Below are 23,232 nucleotides of genomic sequence, written 5' to 3'. Positions count from 1 at the left end.
CAGGTAACGTTTCTCTAGAGTGTCTACCCAGAGCCAAATTTTTGGATCATAGAGTTTGTGTATCTTCACGGTTACTAGGTAACGTGAAACTGCTCTCCCGAGTGGCTGCACCAATTTGCACGACCACCAGTGTGGTAGAAAAGCTTCCCTGCTGGTCATCCTGGCCAGCACTTGCCTTTGCCAGACTTATCTCTGTCTGGTGGGTGCAGCGGCATTGCATTGTTATTTTACTTTGCTACTCTCTGATTCCTAACGATTAAGCAACTTCTCAGTTGACCGTCCACTGGGATTTCCTCTTCTATGAGTTCCATTCAGGCCTTTTATCCATTTTTTAAATGAGTTATCTTTGTTAATTTTAGGAGTTCTTCGTATATTTGCGAGTGCACCCTTTGTCAGGGCTACGTGTTGCAAATCTTAATGCCTCTTCCCTTCTCTAGCTTATCTTCTGATTCTCTTCATGATACTCTTTAATGAACAGATGTTCTTACGTTAATATAGTTGGATTTATGAATCTTAAACATTTTATGGGTGTTGGGTTTGGTATCTTCTCTAAGAAATCTCAATCGACTCCAAGGTTATAAAGGCACCATTTCATAGTCTCTTACAGGAACTTCAGAGTCCTGTTTTCCATACCTAGGACTGTTGTCCATCTGAAGTTGGTGTTTGTGTGTGGTATGGGGTACAGGGAGCTCAGTCTCTTCAGTTTTCCTTACGGCCACTCGGCGGCGCCAGTGTCATTTACTGGAAAGATCCGTCTCTACCCCCTCATTCTGCAGTGTTGTCTCTGTCACATATGAATCACGTTTCCAAAAATGCAAGGACCTATTTCCTGTGATAGGTGTGTTGATCTCTGATCTCATTCTGTCTCAAAGTATTACAGCTCTAGGAGTTTCCGCTAAAGCATCCTCAAATCCTTCTCACTTTAATTTTTTAAGTTATTAGGCTGTTTTCTAATTACTTTTGCCTTGAAAAGGCAAATTTTCAAATTTTTTTTGCCTTGAAAAAGTATGTTAGAATCAGCTGGGCACCTGGGTGGCTCAGAGGGTTAAGCATCTGCCTTTGACTCAGGTCATGGTCCCGGGGTCCTGGAATCGAGTTCCTCGTGGGGCTCCCTGCTCAGCGGGGACCCTGCTTTGCTCTCTGCCCCTCCCCCTGTTTGTGCTGTCTCTCTCACTCTCTCTTTCTTAAATAAATAAAATCTTCAAAAAAAAAAAAAAAAAAGAACAACGAACTTGTGAAATTCCATGCAAAATAAAACCAATAAACAAAACACTTTTGCCATTTTGGGTGGGATTGCATTGGATCTGTTTGTCATTTTGGGCCTAATTGACATCTTTACAATATTAAATTTCCTGATCTGTGAACATGATGTAGTGACTCCTCATTTATTTAGATGTTCTAAAACCTCTTTCGGTAAAGTCTATCATTTTCTTCATAGAGATCTTGCTTTTCCTTATTCTTAGGCCCTTGGTAGTTTTCAATGCAATTTGTAAGTGGATAGTATCCATTTAAAAATTTAATTTTCTTATTTTTTATGATATTTAAAAATGCAGTTTTTAAATTGATTTTATCTCAGAGTCCTTGCTAGATTTATATTATTTTTAGTAATTTGTCTTTTTTTTCCCCCCACAAGCGATCATAGCATCTGTGGTAATAATGGTTTGTTTCTTCTTTCCCAGTACTTTTACTTTCATGTGTTTTTCTTGCACTGACCAGGGTCCCCAGCGTAGTGTTGAATAAACAGGTGATAGCAAACTTTTTGTCTTGTTCCAATTTAAAGAGCGCGCTTTGGGGCACCTGGGTGGCTCAGTTGGTTAAGCATCTGCCTCATGGTTTCAGCTTGGGTCGTGACCTTGGGGTTGTGAGATTGAGCCCACATCGGGCTCCTCACTCAGTGTGGAGTCTGCTTGTGATTCTGCTTAAGATTCCCTCTGCCCCTCCCCTGCCTGCACTCACTCTCTCTCCTTCTTGCTCTCAAGTAAGTGAATAAAATCTTTAAGAAAAAGATCAAGCTTTCAGTGTATTGGCATTATGGAAGTTTGTCGTAGACTTCTTTAGAGATAGCTTTTATTTATTAAGGAATTCCCTTGCCGTATCTCAGATGAATACTAAATTTTATTAGATACTTTTCCTGCATATACTGAGGTAATCGTAAGATTTTCTCTTTTTATTGATTGGTGCATTAAATTGGTTCTTAAAAAATGTTAGACCGGCGGGCATCTGAGTGGCTTAGTCGGTTGAGCATCTGGCTTTGGCTTGGGTCGTGATCCTAGAGTCCTGGGATTGAGCCCCACATCGGGCTGCCTGCTCAATGGGGATCCTGCTTCTCCCTCTCCCACTTCCTCTGCTTGTGTGCATGCGTACGTGTGGGGTCTGTCTCTTTCTCTCTCTCTCTCTGTCATATAAATAAATAAAATAAAAAAAAAATGTTAGACCAACATTGTATTCCTGTTATAGATCGAACTTGGTCATGATGTTTTACCCATTTCTGATATTGCTAGTTTCAGTTTGCTAGTATTTTGCTCAGGATTTTTGCATTTGTGTGTAAGTGAGATTGGCCCATGACTTTCTTTTTCTTTCTGTTCTTGTCATGTTTTGGTGTTGAGGAAAGTAATACACCTTCCTCTGTTCTCTCAATGAATTTGTAATAAGATTCGGTTTAATTCTTCCTGAAATGTTGGGTAGAATTTGCCGGTGAAGTCATCCAGGCCTAGGGCTTTCTTTTAGAGAAGGATTTTTTTTAATGATTCAGTTTATCTTGTGTAACAGTTATGGGATTGTAGGGATTTTCTATTTCTTTTTAGTCAGTTTGGTAAATTTTACTTTTCTTGGCATTTGATCATTTAAAAAAAGTTTATGCCTGCCCCCATCCTGCGGGAGCTAGCATAGCAGCCCCTTTTCTGTTCCTCTTCCTGCAGTTGGTCTTTTTGTCCCCATTAGCCTCATGAGAGGCTTCTCCATTTTATTTAGCTTTTGCCTTTATTGACTGATGAACTTCTGTGTTATATTTTTGTTTTCTGTTTCTTAATTTTATGATTGACTTCATTTTTTCCCTAAGTATGTTCTTTGATTTAGCTTTTAAAAGGACAAAATTTTTGACTTGGGTGCTTATTGATTTTTACTACATTTTTGTTTTTTAGATTTATTAATTTTCTAATATATGTACATAGAACGCATTAGTTTTCAGTGTTTCTTCTAATACAGTGTGGCACGTAGCATCCTGGATTATCCATCAAGTATTGTGTCAGCTGTGCCCATAAGTTTTCTAAATTTTTAGTTTTCATTCAGTTCAAACTATTTTTTGCTTTTTGTCATCTCTGTGTGTGTCAGAACTTTGCATCCCCCGCTCTCCTCCTTTTACCTGTAGCTGCAGGGAAGGGTTTAACTGGCCCAGTCCCTGTAGCAGAACTTAAGATTTAACGCGCAGGCCTGTTTCCTGTAGCCATGTGTGTTGGCTCTCAGAGCCGTAGCTTATGAGGAAAGATCATACCATGTGCCCTGTGTTTTCCTGCGTCATACAGAAGAAGTAGTGTGGCATTTAGACTCTCTTTTGAGTCGCTTCCCATCTGTACCATTGTGCAGACGGCCCTTGGCCAAAGAGCAGTGAGAAGAGAAAAAGTGGTGTCCTAAGCCTGTTCCAGGTCCTCACAGGCCAAGGTTCCCCCTGTCACTGGGTGAAAGTGGTACCTCCTAACTCCTCCATTTGCAGGGACTATGGGATCATCCGGACTCTGGATTTACCCATCTACGTCACGCGGGTGAAGGGCAACAACGTGTATTGCCTGGACCGGGAGTGTCGTCCGAGGGTGCTCACCATTGATCCCACGGAGTTCAAGTTCAAACTGGCTTTGATCAACAGAAAATATGACGAGGTATGAAACAAGAATGCACAGTAGGGATGTGAGTGGGTCAGCACTCGTTTTTCCCTCCGAGTGACCTCTCCGTCCTGCCCTCCCCCACCCCGAATGTCTAGGTGCTGCACATGGTGAGGAACGCCAAGCTAGTCGGCCAGTCCATCATCGCTTACCTCCAGAAGAAGGGCTACCCGGAAGTGGCTCTGCATTTCGTCAAGGACGAGAAGACTCGCTTCAGTCTGGCACTTGAGTGCGGAAACATTGAGGTGAGGGACACGTGGTCATGAGCCCCGTGTCATTGCAGAGAAGGTGAGAGGGTTAAGGTCGCATTGCGAGGATGTCATCCTGGGCTTGCTTCTTCAGCGAGTATGATGGAATTGGAGATTTTTCTAGCTGTTAGAGCTGTCTTCCTATTGCTGTTTGCCCATCTCTGCTACTTCCTGTCTCTGCTTCTGCCGTAGCATTGCTACTGTTGTCACACTCGGTCATTCTGGATTCATTAACTTCTAGAATTGGAGCAGCATCACATGGAATCTGAAAAGTCTCATTATTTACTTCACTTTTTACTTGCTGATTAGATGAAGAAGCACTTGTGAAATGTTGGGACCTAAAGGGGTGCCTCCCGGCTGGGTCGGCCTCTGACTCTTGATCTCAGCTCAGGTCTGGTTCTCAGGGTCGTGAGTTCAAGCCCCTCCACTGGGTGTGGAGCCTACTTAAAAATTAAATCAAATCTTAAAAGATACTGGGACCTACAGGGTACAGGCATTATTTTTAAATGAGGAGAGGGCTTAGGTGAATTGACTTTCTAGTTCTGAACTTTTTTCTTTTGTTATTTCTTTTGTCTTTCCTAAAGCCCCTGAAGATCTTCAGACTTAGCAAGTAGCAGGAAAGGTAGCTAAGTAAGAATTGGCCCTACCGAGTCAGCAAATGGTCGGAGATGATTTTGTCATAAAAGTGAATTTTTTTTTTTAAGATTTTATTTATTTGACAGAGATCACAAGCAGGCAGAGAGACAGGCAGAGAGAGAGGAGGAGGAAGCAGGCTCCCTGCTGAGCAGAGAGCCTGACTTGGGGCTCTATCCCAGGACCTGGGATCATGACCGGAGCTGAAGGCAGAGGCTTTAACCTACTGAGCCACCCAGGCGCACCATAAAAGTGAATTTCTGAGGAGGAGGAGAATGTGATACGATTGTTTCCATGGAACGAAAGGGACTCTGGTGATAGGATTTTCAGTAGAATTAGACTGAAAGCTAGCGGTGATTACAAGTGTAGAGTCTGTGGGAGATTTCTGTGGAGGCGGATACTTCGACTAAAGTCCTCGGTTTTGAGTCACAGTGTCTGCCATCCTGTTAACTCTGACCCTGGGGACTCTTTTTAGATTGCTCTGGAAGCAGCCAAAGCGCTGGATGATAAGAACTGCTGGGAGAAGCTAGGAGAAGTGGCCTTGCTACAAGGGAACCACCAGATTGTGGAAATGTGTTATCAGCGCACCAAAAACTTCGACAGACTTTCTTTCTTGTACCTTATTACTGGCAACCTAGAGAAGCTTCGCAAGATGATGAAGATTGGTGAGTTCCCAGAAACCAAGGATGGGAAGAGCCATCCTTGGCAGGGAAGGAAAGCAAACAGAGGAGAGCAAGAACTTACAAGAAAAGACCTAACTCGGTGTCTCTTTTCGACTTCTGCAGCTGAGATCCGAAAGGACATGAGTGGCCATTATCAGAATGCTCTCTACCTGGGCGACGTGTCCGAGCGGGTCCGGATCCTGAAGAACTGCGGGCAGAGTAAGTGAGCGTGTGGGACTCCCCGGCTCTCTTGGGGCTTGGACTGTATTTTCTCTGGGTGGCGAATTACCCACGTGTAGGGGTGAGGTATTTCCCTTTGTTGTGAGTTTCTCCAGAGGAGACAGCGTGCTCCCGTCATGCTCAGAAGACGTTCTCCAGAGTCCGGTGGGGGTACAGCCAGAGTATTCGGTCTGGCCAAGCACTCCGAGGAAGACAGTTAATAGTCATGGAGGGGCCAGGCAGTCGTAGCGTGTCCCGAAGCAGAGACCCTAGTAAATATGCTTGGTCCGATGCCATTAGAGTTTGTCTTTCACTTCAAGCCAGCAGGTCACTCATTTATTTACTGATTTATTTGTTTATTTTTTTTGTTTATTTGTTTTTGTTTATTTTTTTGGTTTTTTTGTTTATTTGTTTATTTATTTTTATGATTTTATTTATTTGAGATCACAAGTAGGCAGAGAGGCAGGCAGAGAGAGAGGAGGAAGCAGGCTCCCTGCTGAGCAGAGAGCCCGATGCAGGGCTCGATCCCAGGACCCTGGGATCATGACCTGAGCCAAAGGCAGAGGCTTTAACCCACTGAGCCACCCAGGCACCCCTCAGGGGCATTTTCTGAGGGCCCACTGTGTACCAAGCACAGTACTAGCATTTAAGGTACACTAGGAAACAAGAAAGGTGAGAGACGTGGTTTGGGTGGAGGAGCTAAACAGTAACGGGGTCAGACTTGCCGTGTGTTGTGAGGGTGGAATCGTGACTTATTGAAGCGCTGGATGTGTGACGTGAGGAGAGGAGTTGGGGAAGATTCCAAGATTCTTGTCAGCACTGATGAGAGAACTTAAGGGTAAGCAACTGTGTTAGTTGCTTAGTGCTGCGGAGCAAATCATCCCGAAGCGGAGTCTTTTAAAACAACAAATGCCGCTTACCTCAGTTTGCAGCGCTGCTTAGCTGAATGCCTCTGGCTCAGTGTCTCTCAGGAGTCTGCGATCAGGGTGTCGGCCAAGACTGCAGCTATCTCAAGGCGTGAGTGGGGGAGGCTCTCCTCCCACACTCTGCAGGGCTGCCGGCGGTCCTCAGGGCCTTGTGGGCTGCTGGCTGGGCAGTGTCCGTTTTGTGTGGGTGTCTCTTCAGGGCACCTCACAGCGTGGCGGCTGGGTTCCCTCAGAGCAGGCGATGGCCTCCAAGTGGAGGCCACGGTCTTTGTATCCTAATCTCAGAAGTAACAGCCCATCCCTTCTGCCATGTCTCGTTCATTAGAAGTGCGTCACCAAGTCTCGTCCGCACGGCAGGTGCGGGTGTGGGGGCGGATTTTGCACAGCCTTGAATCTCAGGAGGCAGGGGATGCTGGGGGACGTCTGGGAGGCTGTCTGCCACGGTGTCTGTTTCCTCTGCAGAGTCACTGGCCTACCTCACAGCTGCTACTCATGGCTTAGATGAAGAGGCTGAGAGCCTGAAGGAGACATTTGACCCAGAGAAGGAGACTGTGAGTCTTTGCTTACCTGAGTGTCTGGTTACAGGATGAACTCTGAGACCTGGGGACAGTGTAAATATAGAGATGTTCCTCTCCCACCGGGTTCCCAGGAGAGGCAGAGAAGCAGAGGCCAGCGGAGGTCCGTCACCTTCCCTGCGCGATTCCTGACAGCTGTTTGCTTTTCACCTCCTCCCACCTTTCAGATCCCGGACATTGACCCTAATGCCAAGCTGCTCCAGCCCCCGGCACCCATCATGCCGTTGGACACCAACTGGCCCTTGCTGACTGTGTCCAAAGGCTTCTTTGAAGGCTCCATTGCCAGCAAGGGTAAGTGCCCGCCCCTCCGTAGTGGTTTTGTTGTTGTTTTGTGAGGAGCTGTCCCACAGAGTTCCCTCAGCTTCTTCGTCCTTTCTTCTCCATGAGCATCATGGGCACGGAGACACCAGTCGGAGCTATGGTACATGCTTTCAAAAATGAAATAAAAACATTATGAGATGATGAGAATTTGGAAAATAGTGGGAGAAAAGAAAGTTGTGTCGTAATCCGGGCCTTCGACAACTGCTCTGAACATTTGGGTGCGTTTCCTTAGGCATTTCCATATGTGTACATGTACAGTCCCGCTCAGTATTTCATTGTTCATGACGTACGGTCTTACGGCACCAGGGCCGCATGCAGACGTGTGCCCTGCTCTGGTTTTCTTGGCTGTGTCTCCTGGCTTGTTTTTCTTGGCTGAGAGCTTAGATACACTCCCGAGCATCTTGGTCCCAGCCCTGCTCGTTCCTCCATCTCTCTCTTACCCTTTGTCCCCATGCCCTGTACACACTGGTGGTGGTGGTAGCTTAGCAGAGCTCTCAGCAGGAAACTCTTCAGAATTGTTAAGTAAACAATGATTTAAGAGGGGCGCCTGGATGGCTCAGTCAGTTGAGTGTCTGCCTTTGGCTCGGATTATGCTGCTGGAGTCTCAGGATCGAGCCCCACATTGCGCTCCGTGCTCAAGGGGGAGTCTGCTTTTCTCTCTCCCTCTGTCTCTCCCCCTTACTTGTTCAAGCTCACACACATCTCTCTCTCTTTCAAATAAATAGATAAAATCTTCTAAGAAAATGGTTGAAGAGGCAGATTTTAGTAGCAGGAAGGCCTTTCTATCTCCCTTTCATTCCCTCTCTCTCAAACCTATTACAAGTCAGCATAGCATATATACTATAAAAATAAACAAACAGGAACTTTAAGTGGACGGAGCCTTGGCACCTGCTTTTGCGAGGCTGCAGCTTGCCCGCAGAAAGGGCAGATCTCAGACTTGCCAACCACACCGAGCTCCTTTTGTTCCTTCTCTCTGTGCAGGCAAGGGGGGCGCGTTGGCCGCCGACATTGACATCGACACCGTTGGCACTGAGGGCTGGGGAGAGGATGCGGAGCTGCAGCTGGACGAAGGTAAGAGCACACATCTCGGACTGTCCTGGCAGGATGGTTGCCTGGGTGGGGGCTGGGTTGTGGGGCGGCCCTGCAGGGTTCCAGACCATGGGACCCACAAAGATCCTAGCATTATGCTTTCTTGGGCTAAGATTGTGTCACTCTGCAAATCCACTTTGAGCCTGGATTTTCCTTACAGACGGGTTTGTGGAGGCTGCAGAAGGTCTGGCGGACGATGGTCTTGGCAAGGGACAGGAAGAAGGAGGCGGCTGGGATGTCGAAGAGGACCTGGAGCTCCCTCCTGAGCTGGTGCGTGGGGTTCTCACCCTTAGAAGGCTCCCTCTGCTTCTCCCTGTGCCAGCTGCCATCCTTACCGCCCCCGACCTGTCCTGAGGTTCTCAAAAGGAAGGGGGTCTAGACCCTCCTGGTCTGATGCCTGTCTCCATTTGAAAGAAGGAGATAATCAGGTTGTGCTAATAGCAGCTTATGAAAAGGCAGCAGTCTTTGTTGTCTGAATTGGAGCTTTTGGTTTTTGTTACTGGTGGAGCTGCTCCTGTTTTGAAGGTCTTCTCCCACAACCGTCCCCCTTCCTCCCCAGTGGAATCCGGGAACCAGGTAAAGGGCGGTGTTCAGACTTATCAGGGCAAGTGCTTGAACACTTGCCTGACTGACCTGTTTACAAAATGACTGACCTGTTTTCCTCCTAGGATATACCCCCTGGAGCAGCTGGGGGTGCTGAGGACGGGTTCTTTGTGCCCCCCACCAAGGGAACCAGCCCGACTCAGGTACGCAGGGAAGCACAGCCGTGTGGGCGTGACTGGTTCTGAGCTGGCTGTACTGCATTAACATGTGAAGACTGTGCTCTTCTGCTGTAGATGCAGAGTGGAATAGTTCAGGAGGAGAAAGTGCGAAGTGTCACTTGGCTTGGGTTTTCTGTTTCTTGGTAGATCTGGTGCAATAACTCTCAGCTTCCAGTCGATCACATCCTGGCCGGCTCTTTTGAAACAGCCATGCGGGTAAGTCTTAGAGTAGTGCTGGCTCTTCTTGTGGGCTCTTGAGGACCTCGCTCAGGGTCCTCAGGGAGGTGGCTGACTCCTCTTAACCAAATGGAAATTAACCTGCCCACAAGGGCAGAGGTGTGTCTTTATCTTGGAAACCCTCATCTGGCCTAAGGAGACTTGCCTCATAAGGCCTTCCTCTTGCTTTCCATTTGGCTCAGTCATCTCTTCAGGCAGATCCCACCAGCCACCTTCCCCCATGTATAGTCTGTTCTCGGGTTCGCGTCAGTGAAGTCAGCACCCCTTCACGAGCAGGTGTGTGAAACACTGAACCATGCGTTACGCAGACAGTAGCTACAGATGCGGCAGCCACAGACCTTTCCTTTGTCGACAGCGTGTCAGGCACTGTCCTAAATGCTTTGTAGGTGTTACTGAATGCGGTGGGTCCTGTAACAAAGTGTAATTTACAGATGAGGAAACAAGTGCGGAGCAGTTAATAAGCACCTTGCCCAGGGTCAGCTCGTTTCTCAGTAGTCAGTTTTTGTGTTGCTTTCCTCCTGTATTCCAGCTTCTTCACGACCAAGTGGGGGTCACCCAGTTTGGCCCTTACAAGCAGCTGTTCCTACAGACCTTTGCCCGCGGCCGTACCACCTACCAGGCCCTGCCCTGCCTGCCCTCCATGTATGGCTATCCTAATCGCAACTGGTAAGGCCCCTGGCGCCTGACTTCTGCTCTCTTCCAGCTTGGGTCGGTACTTCCGATGGTCGCCTGGGGGACAGTTAACTCCGTCCCAGAGCTGAGGTTTCCTAGTAGGAAGAGAACTTCGGCTTGATGCTCCATGTGGCTTGGTTTATACACCTGTGTGCGGTTCCCCCTCCTGTTTCCCTCGTTGAGTCCCGGGTATCCTGTCTTCTTCCTGCTTCTCCGCGCTCGCAGGAAGGATGCAGGGCTGAAGAACGGTGTGCCGGCCGTGGGCCTGAAGCTGAATGACCTCATCCAGCGGCTGCAGCTCTGCTACCAGCTCACCACAGTGGGCAAGTTTGAGGAGGCTGTGGAGAAGTTCCGCTCCATTTTGCTCAGCGCGCCTCTTCTCATGGTGGACAACAAACAGGAGATAGCGGAGGTAGGAGGCGCAGCCGCTTGTTCTAGTCCTGGGCTCACCCGCAGCCTTGCCTCTGCACCGTGACCTCGCTTCTCCCCTCCTCTGCAGGCCCAGCAGCTCATCACCATCTGCCGTGAGTACATCGTGGGTCTGTCCATGGAGATAGAGAGGAAGAAGCTGCCCAAAGAGACTCTGGAGCAGCAGAAGCGCATCTGCGAGGTACGATCTCTGGACCTCTGTGCCGTACAGAGGTGTCCTCCCCTCTCCCGTCCAGTAGATCTGAATTCTTGACTTCTCAACCCAGATTTCGGCCTGGGGAGTAAGAGATTTGGGCCCACTTCTGTGAGGAGAGAATGTATTTTTCTGCCCCTCTTCATTGCATCAGGCCTCCACACCCAGGGGGCAGAAGGCTCCCTCTGCCGTGTCGTCAGTCCCGTGTTTGTTTGCTTGGCGTCGTGTTTAATGCATGTGCAGCAGCCTCAAAATGATCTGTTGATCTGTGAAGCTGTGTGGCCCCAGCCTGGCATGTGTCCCTCCACCTGTCTGCCAGATGGCCGCCTACTTCACCCACTCGAACCTGCAGCCGGTGCACATGATCCTGGTGCTGCGGACGGCCCTCAACCTCTTCTTCAAGCTCAAGAACTTTAAGACAGCCGCCGCCTTTGCTCGGCGCCTCTTGGAACTTGGGCCCAAGCCGGAGGTGGCTCAGCAGGTAGATGGGAACCCCTGTCAGCGTGAAGGAATCGGGTCTCTTACGTGGAGGGAGTAGGAGACCCAGGCCCCGGCCTCTGAAGCAGAGCATGGAGGAACAGCCGGCCGTGTCATGTAGCGGTATGCGCGCCTCCTTCTGCCCCTGGAAGGTGAACTTCAAACCTATTCGGCCGCGCTGCAGGTGTAAGAGCGACCTGCTCCCTAGAATACCTCCTGCCTTCTGTGCCTAAGGCCTTCCACCCGTTAGCACCACCGCTAACCCGACACACACATGCCGCTACTTGTGTTTTCTAGAAGCGTTCCTCTCGGGCGGTCGAAGCCAGTCTTACTCCCTTGAGTCCTGACCCTGATAATTCCCGGACTTAGTGGAGGAATATGGGTCTCGGTCCGTGGAACCACTTTGGTATTGAGAAGGGGAAGTCCTGACAGAGCAGGAGCGGTGATTGTGATCCTCCGCACGTGTCCTGTGTGAAGGACACACTGTGTTCACTCAGGATGGTTGCATCTTGAATCAAAGAAACTCCTCAGTCATGGTGCTGAGATCATTTGAGTTGTGGTTCAGTCCTCTTAAATAAAATATTCCTTCCCTCCCTCAGACCCGCAAAATTCTGTCTGCCTGTGAGAAGAACCCCACAGATGCCTACCAGCTCAATTACGACATGCACAACCCTTTTGACATCTGTGCTGCATCCTATCGGCCCATCTACCGTGGAAAGCCAGTGGAGAAGTGTCCGCTCAGTGGGGCCTGCTATTCCCCGGAGTTCAAGGGTCAAATCTGCAAGGTCACTACAGTAAGTACTGTCTTCTAGAAATGCATCCAGGATTTTGAGGGAAGAGGAAAGGGAAAGAAGCATGTGGGTCCTTTTTTCCTCTTGTATTTGCCTGTAGCTCCTTGCGGCAGTGATACTGAAGAAAGCTGGAGCTTCTTCCACTGCTGTTTACTGATCAGTAACAGATGTTAACAACGAATCCTGCTGTATGCCCTGAAGAGTGGAGGGAGTAAGCTTTCTCGGCTTTTCACCCTCACAAATCTCTAACTTTTTTCCTCTGTTTCCTTTTCCACAGGTGACAGAGATCGGCAAAGACGTCATTGGTTTAAGGATCAGTCCTCTGCAGTTCCGCTAAGGCCCCCTTTGGTGTGTGCAGGTCAATCACCCTCTTTTCCTTCGGAGAATCAGTCTCTGTCCTTCCAGCTCCTCCTTCCTCAACTACCCTTCAGATCATTGACATTTAGCTCTCCTGCCCTAAGACCTAGTGTCCCTTTCTCTTCTTCTGTGGCTAATCAAAATGTCTACACTTGACTATTTGTCTTCTCCTCAAGGGTGACTATAGTTGTCATCACTGTTGGCCTTGCCTTCCCAGCTTCCATCGTTCAAGGAACAAATGAAAACTCGGTGGCACACATTTGCTTACCGAATTCCTTTACTACTTATCCTTTCCCTCCCCACTGTCTTTGTATTCTCTTTGGGAAAGAAGCAGGATGTAATAAATGAGATCAGTCACAGCAAACTCTTAGCCATCCCCCATTTTCCTCGGACATTTAAACTCTCATGCAAGTACCCTCTGTGTGCCCAGAAACTTAAAATCTGGGGAGAAACTTGTTTTCCAAAAATGCATGTCACCTTTTATTGATTTGTTCTTTATAGCCATTGTTCTTGTGCTTTGTTTCTCACCCCTTAATAAAGTAAATTTCTAAGAGTTTTGTGATCCCATTTGTTTCCGGGACACCCTCATGTTCCTGCTCCTTGTGGCTGCCTCACCAAAGCAGACAGCTTTTTTTTGTAATCATACAATTAAAGTTACTTACTTAGAGTTACTTGTAATTTATGTTACTTTTGTAAGTAACAAATGCCCTTTGTCTTTTTTTAAAAAAGCACGTATCATTCATCTATTGAACTGTGAGAATGTAGAAGGCAAGTAGCTCCCCTGTTCCATGACTGACGACAGTGCCCTTTCCCACTTCTGCTAGTTAGAGCCAGACTGAGCACCTACCACCCACCTTTCCTACTTGTCTCTGTTCTAGATGTTTTACAGTAATAGACAAGTGTAAGATTAATAAGTAATACGTTATGTTACAACTGTTACCTTGGCAACCGTGGTAGTTTGCTTGTCATGTGCTAAGACTACACTGGATAGAGTGACATCCTGTGCCTGTGTTGAGAGTTTGTACTTTTTTTCATTTTAAACTCATGTTTTCAATAAACAGTATATTCATTCATGTAGTTCAAAACTCAGTAAAGGTAAAAAGCTATTCTGTGACATCTTTCTTCCACTCTTTTCCTCAACTGCCCAGTCCTGTTACCTTCCTGCAGACAGGGAGCCGCTCTTGGCATCCTTGTATGCTCCAGCGGCTTGTGTGTCTGCAGACAGACAGACATATGTCCTTCCCCGTTCCCCTGCTACACACACACGACGCGTGCCACTAAATGACTGCACCTTGTTAGTTGTATCATGTACTGCATTTAAGATATTTCTCTGTATCGTATGTTAGGTTCTCGCTCTTTTTTCTTTTTTTACTTCTCTGCATAGTGTACCATTGTATGATTTAGTTCATAGAAGTTGCCTTCTTTGTTGGTGGGTGTTTAGATTGTTTTCAATCTTTATTATAAAAAGAATGCTGCAGTGAATGACTTGAACATACATTGTACAGTTTGGGGAAATGTGTCTGTAGGATAAACTCCTCGAGATGGAATTCCTGCACCAAAGAGCACAGGCCTTGATATTTTTTTAGCTTTAAGAGCTGCTTGCTTAAACTTACTATCCCCAAACAAAACCTGCCTTCTCAAAAATTCGCATACTTTTTGATGACAGTCTTTCGAGTTGTCAGCATTCCTTCTGTAAACATAGTAAGTTGGTGATAAATTTTGGCAAAAAAAACTCTTGCAAGTTTAAAAGTTAAATTATAAAACTAACTTTGCACACAAACTATTCTGAATGGGGGGTATATAAAAGAAGGACAGTCCATGCTTCCTGAAGCTCATGTTATCGGGGAAACAAAATGGATATATGTAAGATAATTGTGAATATCAGGCAAGAATTTGAAGTTGGTCGGGGCGCCTGGGTGGCTCAGTGGGTTAAAGCCTCTGTCTTCAGCTCAGGTCATGATCCCGGGGTCCTGGGATCGAGCCCCACATCTGGCTCTCTGCTCAGCAGGGAGCCTGCTTTCTCCTCTCTATCTCTGCCTGCCTCTCTGCCTACTTGTGATCTCTGCCTGTCAAATAAATAAATAAAATCTTAAAAAAAAAAAAAGAATTTGAAGTTGGTCATTAAACAGTGGAGACCCATTGAGTCCTTAATCGAGAGAATGATTCAAAGAAAACGCTGTAGGGGCGGCTGGATGGCTCAGTCAGTTAGATGTTGACTCCATCTCAGTTCTCGATCTCAGGGTCATGAGTTCAAGCCCAGTATTGGGCTCCATGCCTAGCTCCACACTAGGCTTGGAGCCCACTTTTTAAAAAAATGCTGTAAAATACTATTTTGCAACAGTGTTCACTATACATTAGAAGGGCAGGAGGTGAATAAATATGAAGTTTTAGGAATATCATTAGTAAGAAGAGAAAAGCAGAAGCAAGTTTAAGAAATGCAAAGTGTTTTCAACTCCATGTTGTCTCAGTTACCTCCAGTATTTTCCTTATTAACATGCTTGTTACCACATTACTGTAAAGCTGATAGAAATACCTGTCATGTGGGCACGTGGGTGGCTCAGAGGGTTAAACCTCTGCCTTCAGCTAAGGTCATGGTCTCAGGTCCTGGGATCAGGCCCCGCATCTGCTCTCTGCTCATCAGGGAGCCTGCTTTCTCTCCCTCCCCTACCTGCCTCTCTTCCTACTTGTCTCTCTCTGTGTCAAATAAATAAATAAAATCTTTTTTTAATAAATAAATAAAATTTTTAAAAAATACCTGTAATGTGCTTGATAGAATGATAGTCATATTAGAGACACACGTGTAAGCGGTTTGGAGTTGAGCGGGGAAGCCTGGAATAGATTCTGGTATAGGTGTTGAGAAAGGGGTTAAAGGGAGGGGGTTTCCATTATAGAAGTTCAGAACTGAGAGGAACTTCAGCGTTACATAGTTGCCACCTGAGGCCTTGGGTGGTGAAGTGTTTTGAACAAAGTTACAGAATTGGGAGTGGGACTTAAGTCTTCTGACTTCAGTGCAGAATGTTCTCTCCTGAGTCACACCACTTGTGCCTGGGGCAATGCAGTAGGTTTTGCACGGGTATGATTTTAAAAATCTGTGAAGGAAAGAGGAAGGTACTTAAGCTGATGCATGACACAGAACTCAAGTCTGTGCTCGGGAAGCCAAGGACAGAAGGTGGGAAGTGACTTCATTCACATGTAATTTCTCCCTTTTAAGCTCCATAGCACTTGATCTTTCGTTTATGACCTCTGCCGTGTACCATCCTTGCCGCCTGTCGGACCCCACCTCCAGCCCAGTCCCTGGGCCGCTGTTTTACAGCAGGGGCTGGGCCTGCCTGGCCTCTCCCTCCTCTGTGCCCAGCACAGGATCCTAAACAGTGGATGCCCTCCAAGGGCTAAAGTGGGCTTGCGTCCGAGGGGTTCTGACCCGTGTGAAGAGGAGGGGAGGCATGTGTAGAGTTGCCCCTTTTTGCGCCTCCCCCAGCCTCCCGGGGTTGGAGGGTGGGTTCCGTCTGGAGAAAAATGCTTCAGGGAAGGCAGCTCTACCACGACTACATTTGAATCGTCCGCTGGCTCGCTCCAGGGCCCCAGACTGGCTTTTTCTGCCTGAGTGGCTTCAGCTGACACTGGGTTCTAAGTTCCGAGGTCTGTGTCCTTCAGTCTGGCCGTCCTGATGGGGAACAGGCGGTGACAGGGAGTCGCCGGACTCGTCAGGGTCCGGGCGGGCGAAGAGCTGCCCGCCAGCGTCTCCCTCAGGCCCCGGCCCGGGAGCGGAGAACCCGGCAGGGACGGTCCTTGCCGGCGCGGCGGCGACGGGGAGACAGGAAGCCGGGGGAGTAACTGTACGGAATGCCGGAGTGCGTCAAGTGTTAGGGAAAACCGTGAAAGAGCTCCTTCTCTGGATAATGCGAGAAGTTGAAATAAAGGAAGCCGGGCTACTGAGTAACCTGGCAGAAGTTAACAGCAGGTTCCACTCCGTTAGTTCAACTGTTCCGGGCTCGAAGGGAGGGAAAAAAATAATAATAATAACAAAAACAACCCGCAAAACTTCCTGTCCCTTTAAAAATGGCGGCTCCGCACCGACCTGCACTGCTATTGGTCGCAGGAGGGGAAGGGGCGGGGCGCAGTAGCCTAGGAGACCCGCCTCCTACGGCAAGCCGGAGAGAGCAAGATGGCCGCTGCCGAGGGGGACTGTGGTGCTGGGGCCGACGCTGATCGGGAATTGGAAGAGCTCCTGGAAAGTAAGAGTTCGTTATGGGAGAGGCCCGACGGGGGCGGTTGTAAGGACTCATTCGAGGGTAAACTGAACCTGAGATATTGGGGGCGGAGCGGGAGAGGCTCTCCAAAATGTTGGCCGGGGGCGGAGGGTCAGCCTGCGACTCCGAGGAAGATCTGCGGGTCACGCTCTCCTTCCTCCGCCGCGGGAGCTAGGGAGCCACCGTGGGCCCCTGAACCTGTCAGACCGTTGGTCTCCGGGCCGGAGGGAAAGCGGTAACGCACCGGCCGGCGTGTCACGGTCCGACCCGAGCTCCCCTTGCTCTAGATGAGCAGCTTCCTTCCCGTCAGCCGCAGCGTTCGGTCCTCGGTGGCCCGCGACCCCGGCGCTCACCGGCTGCTTGCTTGAAGTGTCGGCGAGCCCGTGGCGCGGCCTTCTGTGCGCTCCTCTCCTCACTCGTCTTCCGCCAGGCCTGACACCTTTTCCTCAGCAGGCCCCATGTCGGTTCTTTCACCGGTCAGAGCTCAAGCCCACCCCCTTCTGCGGCCTTGGGGGCAGACAGTTCACCCTCCTCGGAGAGGCGGAAGGTTCTTTTCTTCCTTAGCCTTGACCTCCGCTGCTCTGTTGGCCGTTTGCCCGCCGTGGGCCGTGCCCTCCCCCTAGTCCGGGCAGGCAGGGTGGGGGTGCGGACGCGGGTTGTTGAGGGCAGTGGCGAGTATGTGTTGTCTCTTGCCCACTCACAGACATGTGGGGAGGTGGAGGATGAGCAGAAGTGAGGCGTGCCAGGCGACCGTGTGGATTGGCGCACAGCTGCAGAGAGACCCGAGGGAGCTCTGGGAGCTTGGCCCGGGGTGTGCTGAATCGCAGTCACGAGGGAAGGGAGTTGAATGCTCCCCTGGGAGTAGAGCAGAGCGCGCGGTCCCTCAGTCGGTGCTAGTACCCGACCCATGGGAGGCTGGGTGGAGCATCATGTGGCTTCTGCTTTCTTGCCAAAAATTAATCCCTCGAGGGCTCCAGAGTGAGTTCAGGGGGTATGGATGTCTGTGCTCTGTGCTCCTCTTGGATCCGTGTATGGGATTTCTGGGGAATCATTAGATGTGGCAAGGGAGGCACTGTGTGGAGGGAGAGGTCTTTGCAGAGCTTTTTACTGTCTCCCCCCAGCCCTGAGAGAGATGCTTCTTCCACCTTGAGGGATTTCTTCTCCTTTGATCACATAAATTGGGTAATGAGGAGGGAAGTGGGAAGTTTATTGAGGGGGGCCCAGGAGAGGGAGACAAAAAAAAAAAATTTAGGAAGGTTGGCACTTTGAAAGATTGTTCTCTTAATGCTTTGCCCAGAACTACCCCTCCCTGACCCCAGCCTTGCATCCTCATCCATCCCCCAACACACACACTATGTCTCTTGTCTCTGAAGGTGCTCTTGATGATTTCGATAAGGCCAAACCCTCCCCAGCACCCCCTCCTACTACCACGGCCCCTGATGCTTCGGGGCCCCAGAAGAGATCGCCAGGAGACACTGCCAAAGTATAAATTCCGCCCTCTTAAGGGAGGGGGAGGGGATGGGCATGCATCTCTGAGCAGAGGTGGGGACAGGCCCCTGTGGGTTGGAGTGGTCCGGCGGGGGGAGGAAGCCCTGGCCTTACACCGCTGAGTGCTCTTTCAGGCCTCAGTCCTGGTATACAGGGACTTTTGAGGATGGACTGGTGGGATCTCGAGGAAGTTCTTTGGAAAAAAAAGTAGGTTTAAATGGTTGGTTTGGGAATGCCACCCCATACCCTTTTCTCAGTGGCCAGAAGCCTTATTTACCGTTCTCCTAAAGAGAGGTAGTTAGAATGTCCAGTGGAGGTGGGCAGGAGGGAAGCTCTGCATTTCCCAGAGCCACTGCCTGTGGCTTCTGTCAGAGGGTTGCCGAGTAAGACATGCCTTTTTGCCACCCCTTCCCTGCAGGATGCCCTCTTTGCCTCCCAAGAGAAGTTTTTCCAGGAACTGTTCGACAGCGAGCTGGCTTCCCAGGCCACTGCAGAGTTCGAGAAGGCAATGAAGGAGCTGGCCGAGGAGGAGCCCCACCTGGTGGAGCAGTTCCAGAAGCTCTCGGAGGCCGCGGGGAGAGTGGGTGAGGAGGCGCCCTGGGGCTGGAACACTGGGAACAAACTTCTCTGGTCTTTGTGCCGAGAACGCGAGAACTCTCAGTAAAGCCGATAGTGCTCTCACCGCCATGGGGTGGGGCCAGGAGATGGGAAGAGGGATGGCTACAGGGCTTCAAGAAAGGAATGAGGCTGGAAAGTCCTTGAAAAGATTGTTGAAAACCGACCACTTGAAAGGTCACGGTGTTGTGGGTGTCATCTTGGAGAACAGACGGACACACGCCCAGTTCTTGCAGACTGGTGAAAGTGGCTGTGAAGATGAACACAGAGGACTCAGAGACTTGGAGTGCTGGTGATCCACCAGTAAATGGTGCATATCGCGCTGGTAGGCAGACAGTTAAAACCTGAAGACCTTGTCTTTCTTCACCTTCCTTAGGCAGTGACACAGCCTCCCAACAAGAATTTACGTCTTGCCTGAAGGAGACGCTAAGTGGACTCGCCAAAAATGCCACTGATCTCCAGGTGAGGGAAAGGGGTGGGGCCCACCAGGGATCTCTCACGCACAGGACAGCATTGTCTCAAAAGACAGACCCTATGTCATAGCAGGTGAAGTCTGTTCCTGCCACACTGTTTTGCTGCAGGCAAGTTTAAATAGTTCTTTCCCACCTGAAGGGGTGGCAAGCATCCCAAGAAGGCCGTATACAGATCTTCTTCAACTGATGAATCCGTCATAAGTTGGAAATGTCTTAAGTTAGAAATGCATTTCATGCAGCTACCCTGCGGAACATCACAGCTTAGCCTCACCTGCCTTAAACACGGTTAGAACACTTACGTGAGCCTACAGTTGGGCAAAGTCCTCCACACAAAGCCCATTTTCTAATATGGTATCGAGTATCTCGTGTCATTTATTGACTGCTGTGCCGAAAGTGAAAAGCAGTGGTTGTGGGGGGTGGGACGTCACCAGTGCCACGGTTGTTGACCCTGGTGACGGTGTGGCTGCCTGGGAGCTGTGGCCACCACCCAGCATTACAGGAGAGTATCCTCTGCATATCACCAGCCTGGGAAAAGATCCAAATTTGAGATCTGAAGTATAGATTCTACAGAATGTGCGTCCCTTTCACACCATCCTAATAAAGTTGAAAATGGTCCGCGTTCAGAGACCACCTGTATTGGCTCACCTCCTTCCTGTCCTTTCTAGAACTCAGGCATGTCAGAGGAGGAGCTGACCAAGGCCATGGAAGGGCTGGGCATGGATGAAGGGGAGGGGGAGGGCAACATCCTCCCCATCATGCAAAGCATCATGCAGAACCTCCTGTCCAAGGATGTGCTGTACCCGTCCCTGAAGGAGATTACCGAAAAGGTTTGTGAACTTGTATTTCTGCTTTTCCTCCTGCTTGTCCGTTGCGTCAGCCCCTGTGGGCTACTGCGTGTGCCTAGAGCCTACAGAGCTAGAGAGTAACTCGAGGGTACAAGCCATCCACTCTTTTCTCCTTTGTGTGTTTGGAGCGGGAAGGTACCACACCGAAGATGTTGAAGGTGGAAGGGGCGGTCCTTCAGCTCTGGTTTCTGTAAACTGGTTTCCGACTGCTGTCCAACCAGCCCTTTCTTTTGCTGGTTTTGTGCTATGCACAGTTTAAGAGTGGTGTAAAAGATGGTCCCTGCTGTCCGGGAGCTTACAGTTTCGCTCAAGAAACAAAATACAGGAGTAGAAGCTTTTCCATGACACAGTACTATGTGGGGTCAAGTGTCGAGTGAGCAGTGTAGACCAGGAGTCAGCAGGCCAGGGTCTGGGTGGACCAAAGCCAACTTTCAAACTAAGAATGGTTCTTACAAGTTTAAAGTTGTAAAGTCAAAACAGAAAGAAGAAACTCTGTGACAGAGCTCACACATGGCCCGTAAGGGCTAAACTAGGGCTGTGCCGGCCTTCACCGAGAAGTGCACCGCGCTCTGGTGACCATCCATGCTAGCATAGCCAGTCCTCTGGTTGGAGTCCGTGCCGCTGCTTGAGACTGAACTCGCTTCTTTAGTTTTTGTCTTCCTCCATGTCCTCCCCTTCCCCTTTATATTTTATTGTTTTTCATATTTAATTTCCTTTCCTGTCCATTGTTCATTAATTCTTCCCCACCCATTCTCTTCTCTCCTTAGTATCCAGAATGGTTGCAGAGTCACCGGGAGTCTCTTCCTCCAGAGCAGTTTGAAAAATACCAGGAACAGCACAGTGTCATGGGCAAGATATGTGAGCAGTTTGAGGCTGAGACCCCGACAGACAGCGAGGCCACTCAGAAGGCTCGTTTTGAGTTAGTGCTGGATCTCATGCAGCAGGTAAGGTCTCCTCTGCCATCTGCCCACTGGTGCTGTCTGGGTGTTCCGTGGAGGATGGGTCTGGGAAGAATGCCACACTGCCAGAGCCAGTGGAGGAGGGAGCACAAGAGAGGTCCCAAAGCCTGGTCCCCAGAAGATGGGAGAGACACCACAGCTCAGATTCCTCTTTGGGTTGCCCTGTTGTTTTCTAGGATCTTCTGTTTCTCAAGTTCCTCTTATTTTCCAGCTACAAGATTTGGGCCATCCTCCGAAAGAACTGGCTGGGGAGATGGTGAGTTTATTTTCTCGTAGATTTGAATCTGAGTCCCAAGTCTCTGGAACTCTGTAATCTTTAATGATTTCACATGAGGCGATCACTGTGGCTTTGGGGGAGGCACCTTCGGAAGCTTTCACTTGAGGTAGGAGCAGTAATCTCAGTCCCTCCATCTCTTCTCCAGCCTCCTGGCCTCAACTTCGACCTGGATGCCCTCAATCTGTCGGGCCCACCAGGTGCCAATGGCGAACAGTGTCTCATCATGTGAAACACAGCACGTGTCTGTCACTGAGTCCCAGCCATGGGGAGCATCTGGAGTCAGCAGAACCACTGGGAGCCGAGGCAGGAGAGCCAACTCCAAGAGCAGTCTGCCCGCTGCCCTGTGTCGTCCCAGCTGACTGGGACTGTGCCATACCAGCTGAGGCTTTTACTCTGTCTTTCTAGAAACGTGGCCTATTGTGCGGGCCGTTTCTATGGGCCCTATCCACGCGGTTTCTGCTGCTAGCAAAGGCCCAGCTACCTTCCAGGTGAAGAAAGGCATCCCTCGTGGGGCATGTACTTTCTTACCTCCCAGATAATGTTATATATGGCCACACTGATGTTCACTTTTGCATTCAGGGTCTTCGTGCCTTGTCTCTACTCCTTCTGGGACCTGGGGAGCAGAGACAGAGTCCTGGGACTCTGTATTTCTCCAGTTCTTTTGGGCAGAGCCTTTGGGATTGGTGGGGAGAAACTTAGCTTGGGCTGGGACTCGAGGTCTGTCACCATGTCCTCTTGCCTTCAGACAGACCGTTACAAACTCTGTGAAGGAAAAGGAGATGGGGGGTTTGCATCTAATCACAGTAGGGTTGAGAGAGCAGCCCTGGGATTCTCCTCTCTTTAGGTGCTGAGCCTTCAACTCCCTGTTCCAGCCTGAGAACTCAAGTTGCTACCGTGGTTCTTTGCACAGTGCTCTGTGATCTGGGTGAAACCAGCCCTTGACCTTCCTCTGCCCCCTGCCTCTCCTCATCTTTTCTCTTTTTAAACACTCGTTTATTCCAACCCTTCTCTGGAACCCAGGCTGTGACAAAGAAGGGCCATCTTATATCCCCTCATCTGGGCCATCCACCACTCTGATTGGAAAACATACATAATTCAGTGTCAGGTCTAGGAAATGAATGACTGTTCTTCCCCAGATACGTTCTGGCTTATTTGAGACCTCTGATTTCTTTGAATCCTGTCCCTTGATTAAGCAGGTGACTTGGGAACGGGAGTGGAGTGCAGCCCCGGTCCTTTTTCTTGACTAATAAATATTCTGATTGAGGAGTGTGGCCTGTTTTTCATTCAGGTCTTTCTCGGATCTTCCTCACCATCTGTAAGCCGCAGTGAGGGGTGCTTGCAGACTGGTTCTGCATAATCTCACAGTGCTGGGTTCTGCCGTCACCGCCTTCCCCAGCTCAGTCTGTACTGCACTTGGCAAAGGAGACTGAATGGCCGTCTTGCCTCATTCCCTCCCTCTGGCTGTTTCACTCTGGCAAGCCCTTCAGTTGGTACTGTACCCTAACATTTGACATTCTTATTATTGTTAGTAATACATTGTTAACCTTTTAAATTACAGTTTGTTTGGTTTTTTTTGAGTTGACTTAGCACCTCTCCTTGCATCCGTGGACCTCGGCTGCCATGTATTGGTGGGCACTCTGGTCAGGCCAGCTGGCGGTCCTGTTCAGCACTCAGAAGATGACGCACAGAGCAAGGGTACATTGGGCATCTGAGTCAGTCGGTGCTCCTGCCGTGCCACTTCCCTTGGGTAAAGCTTTTTACCCCTTAAAGTGATCCTGCATGTTCTGCGCTGTTGACAAGGAAGGAAGTGCTCTGAGGGCCTCAGGCTGTTTTGGAATTTCCAGCCACTGTTCTTACCAG

At 49.3% G+C, this 23,232-nt stretch overlaps 2 protein-coding genes across 4 annotated transcripts in view; both read left to right on the top strand.

The window, feature by feature from the left end:
- The window catches only part of LOC111138808 (coatomer protein complex subunit alpha), a 45,354-nt gene extending 31,783 nt beyond the window's left edge, over window positions 1-13,571 (top strand). For both annotated transcript variants that reach the window (XM_022490711.1, XM_022490710.1), the window contains exons 18-33: window positions 3,710-3,872; window positions 3,974-4,120; window positions 5,232-5,421; window positions 5,542-5,637; window positions 7,026-7,114; window positions 7,306-7,429; window positions 8,441-8,530; window positions 8,709-8,818; window positions 9,217-9,294; window positions 9,457-9,525; window positions 10,076-10,212; window positions 10,444-10,630; window positions 10,718-10,828; window positions 11,160-11,321; window positions 11,917-12,111; window positions 12,386-13,571. In XM_022490711.1, the coding sequence (XP_022346419.1) occupies window positions 3,710-3,872; window positions 3,974-4,120; window positions 5,232-5,421; window positions 5,542-5,637; window positions 7,026-7,114; window positions 7,306-7,429; window positions 8,441-8,530; window positions 8,709-8,818; window positions 9,217-9,294; window positions 9,457-9,525; window positions 10,076-10,212; window positions 10,444-10,630; window positions 10,718-10,828; window positions 11,160-11,321; window positions 11,917-12,111; window positions 12,386-12,445 (2,008 nt within the window). In that variant the 3' untranslated portion in view covers window positions 12,446-13,571. The remainder of the gene's footprint in view (window positions 1-3,709; window positions 3,873-3,973; window positions 4,121-5,231; window positions 5,422-5,541; window positions 5,638-7,025; window positions 7,115-7,305; window positions 7,430-8,440; window positions 8,531-8,708; window positions 8,819-9,216; window positions 9,295-9,456; window positions 9,526-10,075; window positions 10,213-10,443; window positions 10,631-10,717; window positions 10,829-11,159; window positions 11,322-11,916; window positions 12,112-12,385) is intronic.
- Window positions 13,572-16,614: 3,043 nt separating this feature from the next.
- Window positions 16,615-22,927, top strand: LOC111138950 (peroxisomal biogenesis factor 19). 2 transcript variants are annotated; one of them, XM_022490980.1, is made up of 8 exons: window positions 16,615-16,700; window positions 18,089-18,198; window positions 18,622-18,787; window positions 19,195-19,280; window positions 19,957-20,118; window positions 20,904-21,080; window positions 21,307-21,351; window positions 21,518-22,927. In XM_022490980.1, exons 1-8 carry the CDS (start codon window positions 16,631-16,633, stop codon window positions 21,599-21,601), a joined length of 900 nt encoding a protein of 299 aa, XP_022346688.1. In that variant the 5' UTR covers window positions 16,615-16,630; the 3' UTR covers window positions 21,602-22,927. The 2 variants fall into 2 exon arrangements, with proteins under 2 accessions (XP_022346688.1, XP_022346687.1); XM_022490979.1 differs by having other exon boundaries at window positions 21,272-21,351.
- The last annotated feature ends 305 nt before the right edge of the window (window positions 22,928-23,232 follow it).

This window comes from Enhydra lutris, unplaced genomic scaffold (assembly GCF_002288905.1).
Source record: "Enhydra lutris kenyoni isolate GAN:26980312 unplaced genomic scaffold, ASM228890v2 scaffoldscaffold94, whole genome shotgun sequence".
Lineage (NCBI taxonomy): Eukaryota > Metazoa > Chordata > Mammalia > Carnivora > Mustelidae > Enhydra > Enhydra lutris.
The sequence above is the reverse complement of the archived record's forward strand: the minus strand, read 5'-3'. Positions and strand labels throughout refer to the sequence as shown.

Excerpts from the sequence above, each read along its gene's own strand:
- LOC111138950 (XM_022490979.1), top strand. The coding sequence starts at position 16,631 with ATGGCCGCTGCCGAGGGGGACTGTGGTGCTGGGGCCGACGCTGATCGG. Across the intron at positions 18,199-18,621 it reads CGCCAGGAGACACTGCCAAA|GATGCCCTCTTTGCCTCCCA; the intron begins GTATAAATTCCG and ends CCTTCCCTGCAG. Across the intron at positions 20,119-20,903 it reads TGAAGGAGATTACCGAAAAG|TATCCAGAATGGTTGCAGAG; the intron begins GTTTGTGAACTT and ends TTCTCTCCTTAG.